Raw genomic sequence first — 13,010 nt, 5'->3', positions numbered from 1 at the left:
TACACAAGCAATATATTTACAGAGTATTCTGCGGATCTGCATTCGTAAGTAAAAAAATTGCACAACCACTAATTATTCCCCAGGTTGAGGAACTTAGAGCAAAAGTAGCAAAAATCTGAAATCAATAATGAAACATGTATTTGGTTATATTATAAGTAATTTTATAAATAAAATAATAAATTAATTTTACATTTACGGCATTTTTAATTTGATGAATCCAAATTGATCTAAAAAAATAATTAAAATTGACTTTTGAATAACAAATCACATGATGACTTTTAAACCTGTCACATTGACATTGAAAACATCTTAAGGATTTCTGTAATTTAAATTATGCAATCATTTATTAATTGTTTCGGAATATAACACTTTAATTTATATATACTTTATATATTTTACATATATTTTTTTATAATTTTACGTTTAAATTTCATACATAAACATATACAGTTATAAATTTTCTACACTTTAGTTTATATATAATCATAGAAAATTTGATATAAATTTTTAATACATTATTTACTGATTTAATAATTGGGCACTTATTGGATATTATTTGTATAAAAAATACAAATTATTTATTATTTTTATAAACATTTAAATAAGAAAAAAAGTGAAAATATGAATAACTTTTCATATAAGTTAACATTTATTTACTATATATTTTAAAATTATAAAATTATTATGAAAGATAATAATCAAACAATTAAATTATTATGAAGTAAACTTTGTATTATATCTTAAATCTGGAAAGTATAAGTAACAATTTTAAATATTATAGTAAGTTTTAATTGCTAATTTTTAAATATTATAGTAAAATAAGACGTAAGAAATATTATTCTCTAAATTTATTAAAAGCTCAAACTGAATGATAAAATAATTTTCTATATAAAGCCATGTATTTTATATAACTATTTTAATTAAATACATTAATGAAAATTTTTTATATTATTTTTTTATATAATTTTTATATTAATGTATATTTTTTATAATTGCTTAACAAAATAGTGAATTAATTATTAAATATTAAGATTAGTATATTAACAAATTATTCTAGTTATATTATAACCAATATTTTAATCACAGAAATGTATAATTTTCTATTACAGTTATTTTAATTTCATGAAAACAGAGATATATTCATCGTCATTCTATCGCAATTAATTGTAATTTGTTTAAAAATTTACAAAAATTGACTATGTATCATTGCTTGTACATTGAAATTGGCATGGAGCAATTGTATTAGTAAATTTAATTGAAATGTGTTATTGCATAGTCTAATATGAGATATTAAATACAAGAAATTTAAAGTTATACCAACGAACAATTGTTTACTACTAAATTTTAAACCGCAAAAGTAATAACTTGATTTAGTTTGAGAATTAAAAAAAAATTTTAATATTACGAGTTTTCATTTTCATAGAATATTTATTTTATACTCATTATAACCAATGAAATTTATAAATTGTTAACTTTTTATGCAAATAAAAAATTATAATGGATTTTATTTTAAACACGCATATATCACATATAAACAAATATGCATACTAAGTTTTATTACATAAATTTCTGTTATATCTATTTTTATAGTAGTATGTAGTATCTATTTTTATTATCAATATGAATGTTCAGAAATACTGAAAATAAAATCAATGATATTTCTTTAATTAAAGAATTCTATTTATAAAATAAAACAATTAACATTGCCAAATAATAATTTTAATACGTTTTCTTAAATGATAGTCATTTTAATATTTTAGCTATTGTAAATAAACATTATAAGTATTTACTATTTTATTATTTATGATTGGCAAGAAATATTAATAAATTAAGATACTCAATAACAAAATTAATAATAATTTCGTAATATAATTTTAAGTTTTAATAGAGTTATTTCATAATTTATAAACCAATTATAAATAGTTATAAATAGTAAAGAATACTTAGTAGTTATGCTTATTTGATATTATACATAAGCGGATATATGATGGTTCATTATACAACTGTAAGGCCTAGTTTGTGAACATGCACAGGCAGATATGAAATGTGAGCTTCATTAATGTGAACGAATACACCTTTGTTACGACGTAATTACTCCTACTGTTTATAGATTAGAAGTTTAAAGAATTTTATCTACAACTATTTAAGAATGTCTTTTATGAAAATAATTTACAAACTTGTTTAGATATACATTCGTTTTAATGATATATTAATGGACGTTAAATGATTCTAAAAGAAATACAGATAAAATATAATAATTATTCAAATATTATAATATTCATGCATTTAAACTGCATATTTAAAAATGTATTCATGTATTTTATAATAGACAAAAATTTTATATTGAAACTGAAGGTTAAAAAATATTACGTAACTTGTGTGTGTAAAAAATAAAGTATATAAATATTATTATTCTATATAAATAATATTCGAATGATTATTAAGAACGTTTATTAACAAAGTAAAATTTATATAATTTTTTACCTATTTATGATATTTATTAATTGTCAGAGAAATATAACTAAACTTTTTAACCTATCAATAAATTCATTTTTGTAATGGATGCAAAAAGATGTTTCTGAACTTGAATTATTTGAAAATGATCGATTATCTTAAACTAATTATTTTAATCTACATTTAATATTCATTCATTGAAGTGTAATAATAAAATTTTGAAATATATATGATTTACATTTATAATGTTGCAAACTGAATATAATGATGAATAAAAACTAATCCTGATGATATAGATTAGGTTTATATTATTTCTTGTCTTTTTCCAAGAAAATTTATCATTAAATATTTTAATTTCTTTTCTCTTTCCTATTAACATTAAATATTTCAATAAGTTATTAAAATATTTGAAGCGTTTTTCATTTTATGATATAAATAAAGAAAGATTAATTAAAATTTCTTTAATATAATTTAGTATTGAATATATATTATTGAAAATCTTTCACTTTTATTATTTTATTTTCAATATTTTCTATTGTAAAACATTAAAAATTACTAATTTATTAAATTAAAAAAATTAAAAAGAAATAATTAAAAAAATCACCCATATTAACACTATTCGTTCTATTAATAGAGCACCAACAACTCTTAACGATTTGAAGATAATTAATAGTTGAATAATATTCTCTGGTAATTTGGTTAGATAATAGTTCAAATAAGATAATAGTTCCAAACTTTCAACACAACATAATATCTTCGTTATTCAGTGAAACAATCACTAGTTATATTTATAGTTCAGGATTTATTCAGGATCATTTAGGATCTATTCTAGAAATATTTTAAACACAAAAATCGTATGTCTGGAATTATTAAAGTATTGAGATAGAAAATGGTTGATTACGTGTTTTTCAAAAGTTTTAATTTATCTTGATAGTATCTACATATAAACATTTATAAAAATAGTTTTCTGTATATTTTATTTGATATTTGATATAAATTTTATTTTTGGTTTAATATATTATAAAAATGTCTATATTAATAATTTAAGTTTAGAGGTTACTTGGTTAATATAACGTTTTTTATCATTATCTATTGCTTTTTTAATATGCATTGCATGTATCTTGTATAATTTTATATTGTTTATAATTTAAATTTGAAGGCGCTATTTATAAAGGCAAAGTGTTGATATTTTTAATATGAATTATGAATGATATTTTAAATATTTTATAAATTGAAATATTTTCATTTTTGTCTATGCTTTCAATGTTTTCTTCGAACGGGTGATTTAAAGAACTACATTCTTAAACGACACATTTCTACAATATTTAAGTAAATATTTTTATAATATAAATATTAATATTATAAGTATTAATAGAATAATATAAATATTATAAAAATATAAATATTAAGTAAAAATTTATTTTATTGATTATTAATTTTTTTTGGAAAACAAAATTATTTGAAATTCAATATATTATCTAGGCAGTATACTGATTTTAATAATATATATTTTTAATATAACTTACTGGCTATCTATTAAAAATTACATTAAATCTTAAAAAATATTTAATCATTAAAGATTTGCTGTTAATATGTGTAAAAAACATTAGAAAATTATTCAAATGTAAAAAGCATTGAGATAACAGATTAATCATAATATAATATATATATATATATATATATAATTACATTCATTGAGAATGTAATTTAAGGTAGTTGTATTTCAATATTAAATACATATATAACAATTATGTATTATATAACTATATAAAGGAACGAAAATAAAGCACTTGACGACAATTTTAGATGTTTTATAATGCACAAAGTAAATAGAAGTCAGATAAACGGAAGTTTATATAGATATATCTAACTTTAGCTTTAAACTTAATTAAAATTATTGATTTAATTTTACTTTTATGTAAAAAATATCGTTATTGTTTATGATATATAGACAAATTGTAAACATATAGCATTACATTCGTTTACCTTAATAAAAAGAGCGCTTACGAAATAATAGATAAATATCGCTATATATTACAATACATTTTCTAACTGTTTTTAAAATGCTTATAGAAAGTAAATTAAAATAATATAATAATTAAACGATAAGTTACCTCATGTTTAGATTGTTCCCTCTGTAGGTCTCTGAAATATAATGAACTTTTTACATCTCCTTTTTCAAATACGTTGTTATTGTTTTTGTTCTTAGTGTTTGTAACGTTGGTATTATTATTGTCTTTAAACATTATCCGATCAAAGTGCGATTTCGCCATCTCGTTCAGACGAAAATTCGTCGTACCGAAAAATGGCATGACATCAAACACATGAAAAAGTACGACATGTGCAGCATAGATTGCCAGCAAACAAAGAAAACTGCTGTCCTGGCTTCTGGTCATGCGTTGGATCATATCCCGACCGTGTCTGCGCACCATTTCACATTAACAATTTTAAATTGCTATTATTACCAAAGTAATAGAATCGATGAATTTAAGAATCAGCAGCTCGTGTACTATGTTATATACTTATACATATATATATTTTTTTTTAATGAACATTGACTGCTTATATAATAGTATTGAAAAAAATAACGAGATGTTACTTTACAATATTACCATTACGAATTCTTACAAAAAATAAAAGAAAACGCCTTATCATTTAAAAATATAAAAATTAATTAAAAATTCAGCATGTGCTATATATTTTAACATTCATTATGCATGATACTATTGCAGAAACTAATATACTATCTTCATCAAATACATTTGAATTTTTTTTTAATTATTATTTTTTAATTAGTATTTTAACAATACTAATAATAAATTGGAATATAATGTGTACAACTAACACTGCAAGGTATGCAATGTTCGATGCAGCACCTACGATTTTCGATCGCAACAGTTAGTGTTAAATGGTACTAAGCAATATGGTTAAACTAGAATAAACATTATAAGTAGTGAATTTAGGTGTAGCAATGGAATTTAATCGAGATGAGGACGTGTCTCATGATTAAATGTGTTAATGCTTTATACGAAACTGTTATATATTTCTTTTGTATAATTTTATGCACAACTATACAAAATATTTAGAAATAGGGCAATCATAATTCTCCCTACCCACAATAATATTACAATTATAGTATAATTTTCAGGAAAAATGGGCAATTCGAATCTAGTTCAATCTAGTTAGTATGTATTATATAATTATTGTAGAATAAAAAAATAATATCGAAATACTTCTATATTTGATTACTTTATAACATTATTTAAAGATATTTAATAATAAATTTGATTTTAACGATTAATTTAAAAACTAGTTTTAATTCTAAATGTACTATATTAAATTGTTTTAATTTTCATTTTTGGTACAGAATAAATAAAATTTTAAATTTAATTATGTAACATACCTTAAAATATTAAATAGTATATTTAATTTATAGTATCACATGCATTGTACATATCTTATATATCATAAGGAGATACCCATTTTTTGTCATAAGTAAATTAAGAATATTATAATAAACAATATAAAAATAATTTTATAATGAATAATCAATAGCCAAATTAGATTTTCTTATAGATCTTTTTTTTCATTGAAATATTGAAATATCGTTCTAAATATTGTTATATTTATAAATAAATTTCAATAAATATTAGAAATAAATAAATATTTAAAATAATTTATTTAATTTATTCGTTTATACGATATTTATGTACGAAAGGTTACTATCATTGATAATTAATTAATTAAGTAATAATATAAAAGTTATAATTATTAAGTTGGTTGGTTAATTAAAAGTTTATATTACCAATATCTAATAAATAATGGTAAAGTATGAATATACATATAAAAATACATTAAATATATTACATATATTTAAAAGAAGAAATTTTCAATAATTTGTTCAATAATGATAACAATTTATTATTTAATTTTCAATGGATTTAATGTGAACTCATACTATAAAATATATTGACATCACTACAAATTAGTAATTAATATTGAACTTTAGATATAGGAATCGAAATTTTGTAAATGTAAAAAAACATGAATTATTTGTGTTTGAAATGATACTTATACTAATTATAGTTATTATTTTTATTTGATACTATACATATAGTTATTTATAATATAGGAAAAAATTGTTTATAAATATATTTTTTGGTTAATACTTAACTTAATTGGTTAATTTTTAAAAATTGCAATTTATAACATAATGTTTTAATTATATTTAAATATGTCTAAACAACATAATTAATTTATCAACCGTTAAATTAATAAAATTATATATATTGTAACGATATATATTTAAAGATGTAATAATGTTACGTAATATTTTCATATTATGCACAAAAATAATTTAAATTATTTTAGCGAAATACGATAAAAACAACCAATATAGATATGAAATTACTAAGTTGAATTGTATCATTCTTAGCAATGCCTGAATTAATATATTAAACATTTTTATAAAATTTTGTAATGAATACAAGGTTATTAATATGACTAAAATTTTATTAAATATTAAAAAAAAAAAAATCAAGAAAATTGTTTAGAATATAAATTGCTACAAATGACACTGTTAAAAAATTCCATTAAAAATTTAATTCTAAAGATTATTCACTTTTTTCTTTTCTACCTTTTATTATACCCTATTATATCATTATTTATTTGAATAAAACACCCTTTCATAATATATTGTAATCTTATAAATTATATTTATATTATTTCTCGTAAATTTATAAAATAAATTAATTCTTTTCATTGTACCTTTATTTATATATGATAAACCTTAATATTATCATAAGAGTCATTTAATGTTACCGTCACTTTCAGTTCAAACATATCTTATATCTATTTTATTTTTGTAAATACCGAAGTCTGATTTACTCTACAAAATAAAATGCAAATATTTAATTTTTCATATGTTTATTCGAACTCGCCATAGAAATTTTATTTAGACAGTATATTATAACCTTATATTTATAATACTTATTTACAGATAAGTAAAATTTTAGTTTTATTATTTATTTAGATCACAGTATATTATCAAAATTTCTATATATCATAGTAGCGATCCGATCTATGCTATTTGTAGGTTAAAGAGATAAGCTAATCACTTTGATTAATATTGATTTATCTAATATAACTTTTAAAAAGTTATTTTTATTATAAAATAATTTTTTATTAATCAACAAATCATTTATTAATCATTAATTCATTCCTTATATAATAATATCATTTCTATCTTATAAGATGTGTTAAATACTACTTATTATCTTTGAGGATATTTTTACATATATGAATCAATCACGTGTTATTTAATAAGTAATCGAATATATTTTTAAGTATAATTGAAGTTAAAATATATATGAAAAACAAAATTAGAATAATATATTTTCTATTCTATCGTTTCCTAATGTCGTAACATTTTAAACTAAATTTTTGTAATAAATTTAGTGTACATATATACATGCATAAAGTAGCAAAATAAAGTATTCTATGATCGAAGGAAAAATATAATTTATTCAGTGGTTTTTCAAGATTTTGTAATAATTTTTACATTTAAAGAATGAATAGCCATTAACTCATATACTAACAAATTATTCATAAAAATAGTAAATAATTTTTTAAAAAGATTTTTATAGTTTATATAATATTAGTCTCTAATTTAAAGTTACTATTATTTATTAAATATTAGAAGTTATGATTAAATAGTATTCAAGATTCATATGCATCATACATATATCTTAATGAGTAGAAGAAAGCACTTTTCTTTACTTTTTAATCATCTTCGAATACAATATAAACGAAATGTAAAATAAATATAAGCTCAAAATATAATTAATTATATTATGTAATAATTAAATATATAATATAATAATTAATACAATAAGTATGATAACAACTAAAATTGTTTGAACGAATACAAATATTAAATTGTTGTATTATAAAAAGTGCAAAGGCTTTTGTTAATTGTAATATACTGTTTTTTTTTCAATAAACGCTGAATAATGAAAAGATTTATATAATAAATATATCAAATATAAAGTTCAACATAATAGAAAATTTCTTATTGTTTTTGTACACAGCACATTTCAATTCACAAACCCATTTCATTCGTAAATTGCAACGCCTCGACGTTGTACTTTAAAATTCATGGAATCGCAAGTTTACACGTAATTTTTTTAGCACACACATATAGTGATTTTCTGTTAACTTACATAAAATATAAATTATTCATAATCACCGTTTCTCATGATGACTAAGAGTAATTTTATAATTGCACTTAAATGTTTGAAAAAAGGTGGCGCTCGTGGAAGAGCGAGAAGCGATATCAACTGGCCGACAACAACATGGATTTGTCACTGATTGTAAGTGAAACTCTTCCTCACGTTCACACCTCTGCTATATAGTATAAAATACCGCTCAGCAAGATAAAGTTTTTAACAGAACGAGTCAATGCGTTTAGTAACGTCATTGCACCGGCGTGATACTTTATTTCGCACAGTATCTCGTTTACTAATTAAAATTTCTCAAGGCACAGTTTTTATTACTTTTTTAAAAAGCACTTGTCAATGCACTCTTGTTGTTTCTCTTTAAGCCAATCCTAAATTTGATTTATCTGTAGTTTTCTACAGCCTATATTATACATATATAACACTACAATTAGGCTCAGAAAAATAAGAATATTTTTAAAAAATAATATATAATTCATTATTTATTGATCCAATAAGTATCTTTTATAAATCATTGGGCTTCATGATGTTTTGTGCCCAAAATTTGTTTTATAATTTTACATTAACATATTATTCATTGATTGCAATTGTTATAGGAATTCCAAATAAGACTGAATTTATAATTATATACTTAATAGAATTGGCAAAATATATTCTACAAAATTATTTATTTATACACAAATTATATTATTTTTTATTCTAATGGGAGCATGTAATAATATATTTTCTCAAATGTATTATAAATTATTGCAAATATTGAAACTTGTTTTTAATGTAATTATTGTATAATTATAGCATACTTTACAGTAAAATAATTAATTAGAATACATCGTTATTTGAGTAGAATATGGAAAGAGAAGTTATTTTATTCTATAATATTTATTGTTTTATGTAAAATTTTTGATAACTTAAGCATTATGTAGTCAAACACATTAATATTTATAAATAGGAAGTTGGTGAATAAGGTAAAGAAAGTAAGCTTCCAATCAATATCAAAAATTAATTTTGAATATATTTCTATTTATTTATTTTTTTTTTTTAATACAGTGAAGAATTACATTTTTATTTTTGATAAAGTCTTCGACTGATTTCACCCAAATCCAATCGAAGTGAAACCAAGAAAACTTCATCCAATAACTGATAGAACTAAAAAAACTCCATTTTAGATCTGTTGCTTCTCCCACATATTGCCAATCTTTCTCATACTTATTTTTATTTATTCTTCATATGCTTTAGGGAACCTTGTTAAAAAAAACACGAAATATACAATAATACAAAATGTATTTTTATTTATGACATTCGATAATTATAACTTAAAATACACTACTTCTATACATACCAACTTATTTTTAATCAAATGTTAAAATATATAATAGAAAATTAATTATTCCAGAAAATAGCAATATTATAAACTAACAATAAATATTACAATGCAATATATTTTATTCGAATGGATTATTATAATCATTCAAAATACACATGAGTTTTTATTCGTTTTAAATTAAGGTTTGTAAACATTTATATTTAAATTTTAAATGAAAAAAATATAATAAAAATATATGGCTTTTTATAAATAATAAATTTCAATTTGTAGCAAATTTCCGATAAACTATAATAAAAAAAAATTTTTTTCGTTATATCAATGAAAATTTCTGACAAATATCTTATGAAATATTCTAAAACATAAAGATTATTAAACAAAACTTATTTAAAAGCCAAATTAAAGATAAGATTATTAGAAACTATTAGAGACTATTTTTATCTATTTTAAATAGCGCGCCAAAAATAGTGCTTCAACGGTGTAATTTACTTGTTTTTCTTCTATTTCTTCTATTTTCCACCATAGGTTTTCTTAACTACCTCATATACATTCATGCATTTTTTCATACAATTTTTGCTCAAACCTAGCACGTGGACATCAAATAAATAATTTAAAAACTGGTTTATATAGAAATTACCTAATAGATATTGATATTTTATTTCTGACACCGCCTTCAAGTAAGTGTAAAATATAAATATTCAATAATTTTTTTACAATCTTAAATAAAACGAAGTTATAATTTTTTGAATAATTATAATTTTACATAATTTTAGTATTCATTTATAAATTTTGACTAATTATAAACATAAGAGTAAAACTAGAATAAATATTAAATAATTTATTATAATTTTGTATTGAGTTTTATTGAAAGCGAAATGCAACAAAATTAATATTTTTAATAAAAAAATTACGAATCTTTTTACTTTTTACTTTATAATTATATAAAAATTTATATAATTTAAAAATGATTAAAATAATTCTTTAAAATTGGCTATAAATTAGCTGCGTAAAATTTTATTTTTGCAATTGACTTAATATGATGATAATGAGATTCATACTGACTAGGTTATTTGAAATCCGACTATCAAGCCTTAAAGTGTATTATAAGAGATAAAATACTAATAAGAAGAATTTTTATTCTATATGTTTCCATACTAAAGATCTAATTCTATTGAAAACATAGTTATTAAAAATTTCATAAATGAAAATAATGCTGTCATATCTAGCTGTAATTTTATTGTAGAACTAATCTAGGCTTATGCAGTAGCTCCTAGTGTCTTGTAGTGTTTTCAATCTGAAAAAAGGTCAATTTGTTGAAGACAAAATATTTTTTCCTACAGATTGTATTCTGCGTATACTTATTACACGTACTTATCTTATATCTTAGCTGTATAAATATTTAAACAACAATTTATTGCCAAATAGTATTAAGATAGTAGTAATGTTCATTTACCTGTAATAATGATGATTTAGTATATATAAGTATAAATAAGTAGATGCTCTTTTAATCAATAAATATAATAGTATATTATTGTTTATTTTTAAATATAAAATAAATTATTTCTAATCAGTCATTTTTATTTGGCAAGCCTGACTTTTTGTTTAAATTGTTTTTATGAGGCCCTTTCAATTTTTGAAAATGCCGAAGTCAAAATATCATACAAGCATTAATATATTGTTTTATTTGTTTTCTTCTCTATTATATACTATATATTATTTTATTATTTACACTATTACAATATTATTATTAAATTTTTTACTTATAATTATGTGCTATTGGCATAAATGTGTATAAAAGAATATAATATACACATATAGCAGAATTAAGCAGTAATTGGTAATTTTGTGCATTTATAAACAGTATCTTACGCTTCAAATAAAAAATAAATAATTATTTAATTACATACATACGAATCTATATCAGTAAATATTAAATGTATGAATACATTTTTTGCTTTTAACGAACACATCTGAAGAGGTTTTCATTATAATAATAGATGAAATTATTGAAAATCAATATTTATTACTAAAAGATGCAAAAGCTATTATTGAATTAAATTATTTATGACTATAGTAAGTCAATTCATTTTTTCACGGGTGATTCAATAAATTTTAAATATTTAATCAAATATAATAGTATATATGATGATTGATTAATTAATACATAACAACTATTAAATAATAGATATAATCTTAAATAAGCTATCAAACCCTCTCTTGCATAGGATAGAATTTACTCTTTTTTAATTAGAAAAATATAATAAGTAAAAGTAAAAAAAAATACTTTTAAGAATAACTGTATAAATAATTTTGAGGATTGTATTTCGAAAAATAAATTTTAAATAAATTTTGAAAATGTAATTAAGTCAAGTGATATAATGAACAGCATTTCATCAAAGATAATAGGATTTTAAAGGACTTAGCGATATATCCGCTATAAATATTCAACTCAGAATTTTTTATAACGTGTAATAATCATATGATATTAATATCTATCCATTTATATAATATGGAAAATTGTGTATGTAAAAAAGTTAAGTTTTAGTTAGATTTATATTTATTAAACCTGCAAGAACGAATATTCTTTAGTGTTTTGTAATGTTATTGTTCTAATAATATATTAAAAATTTATCTTTAAAAAGTATTGGAAACGGAAATTTCATAATAATGTATATATTATTAAAATTTAAAATTTAATATTGCAGATGCCTTTGAAATATTACGTACAGTTTATTATTTATATTACTTATATTTTATATATAATATTATATAACATTGCGATAATTCGAATATATTCTGTATCTATAATATATAATATCTATATATTATGTTATATATATTACATATATATTATACGTCAATGTAAAATTTTTTATTTTGTTTATTTTTTTCTTTTCAATCTTCAAATAATAAAATTTTATTTAATTTTATGCTAAAAAATAAGTTTTTACACAGCATATATTATATTAAATAATTACGATTAGAAAATTTAAAAATAA

General features: G+C 20.0%; 1 protein-coding gene across 1 annotated transcript; it reads right to left on the bottom strand.

Moving 5' to 3' along the window:
- LOC105365288 (uncharacterized) lies at positions 1-8,830 on the bottom strand. Its single transcript, XM_011503407.1, has 4 exons — positions 8,676-8,830; positions 4,569-4,875; positions 191-325; positions 1-115 (listed from the first exon to the last, which is right to left on the bottom strand). The coding sequence occupies exons 1-4, from the start codon at positions 8,693-8,695 to the stop codon at positions 17-19; spliced, it is 561 nt and encodes a 186-aa protein (XP_011501709.1). The 5' UTR covers positions 8,696-8,830; the 3' UTR covers positions 1-16.
- Between the last annotated feature and the right edge of the window lie 4,180 nt (positions 8,831-13,010).

This window comes from Ceratosolen solmsi, unplaced genomic scaffold (genome assembly GCF_000503995.2).
Source record: "Ceratosolen solmsi marchali unplaced genomic scaffold, CerSol_1.0 scaffold10, whole genome shotgun sequence".
In the NCBI taxonomy this organism is placed as follows: domain Eukaryota; kingdom Metazoa; phylum Arthropoda; class Insecta; order Hymenoptera; family Agaonidae; genus Ceratosolen; species Ceratosolen solmsi.
The sequence above is the reverse complement of the archived record's forward strand: the minus strand, read 5'-3'. Positions and strand labels throughout refer to the sequence as shown.

What these genes read in the sequence shown, in the direction of transcription:
- LOC105365288 (XM_011503407.1), bottom strand. Translation starts at nt 8,695, where the DNA reads ATGAATAATTTATATTTTAT. An exon ending in ATGAATAATTTATATTTTAT is followed by an intron (nt 4,876 to 8,675) that starts GTAAGTTAACAG and finishes AATGGTGCGCAG; the next exon opens with ACACGGTCGGGATATGATCC. An exon ending in AAATTAAAAATGCCGTAAAT is followed by an intron (nt 116 to 190) that starts GTAAAATTAATT and finishes TATTGATTTCAG; the next exon opens with ATTTTTGCTACTTTTGCTCT.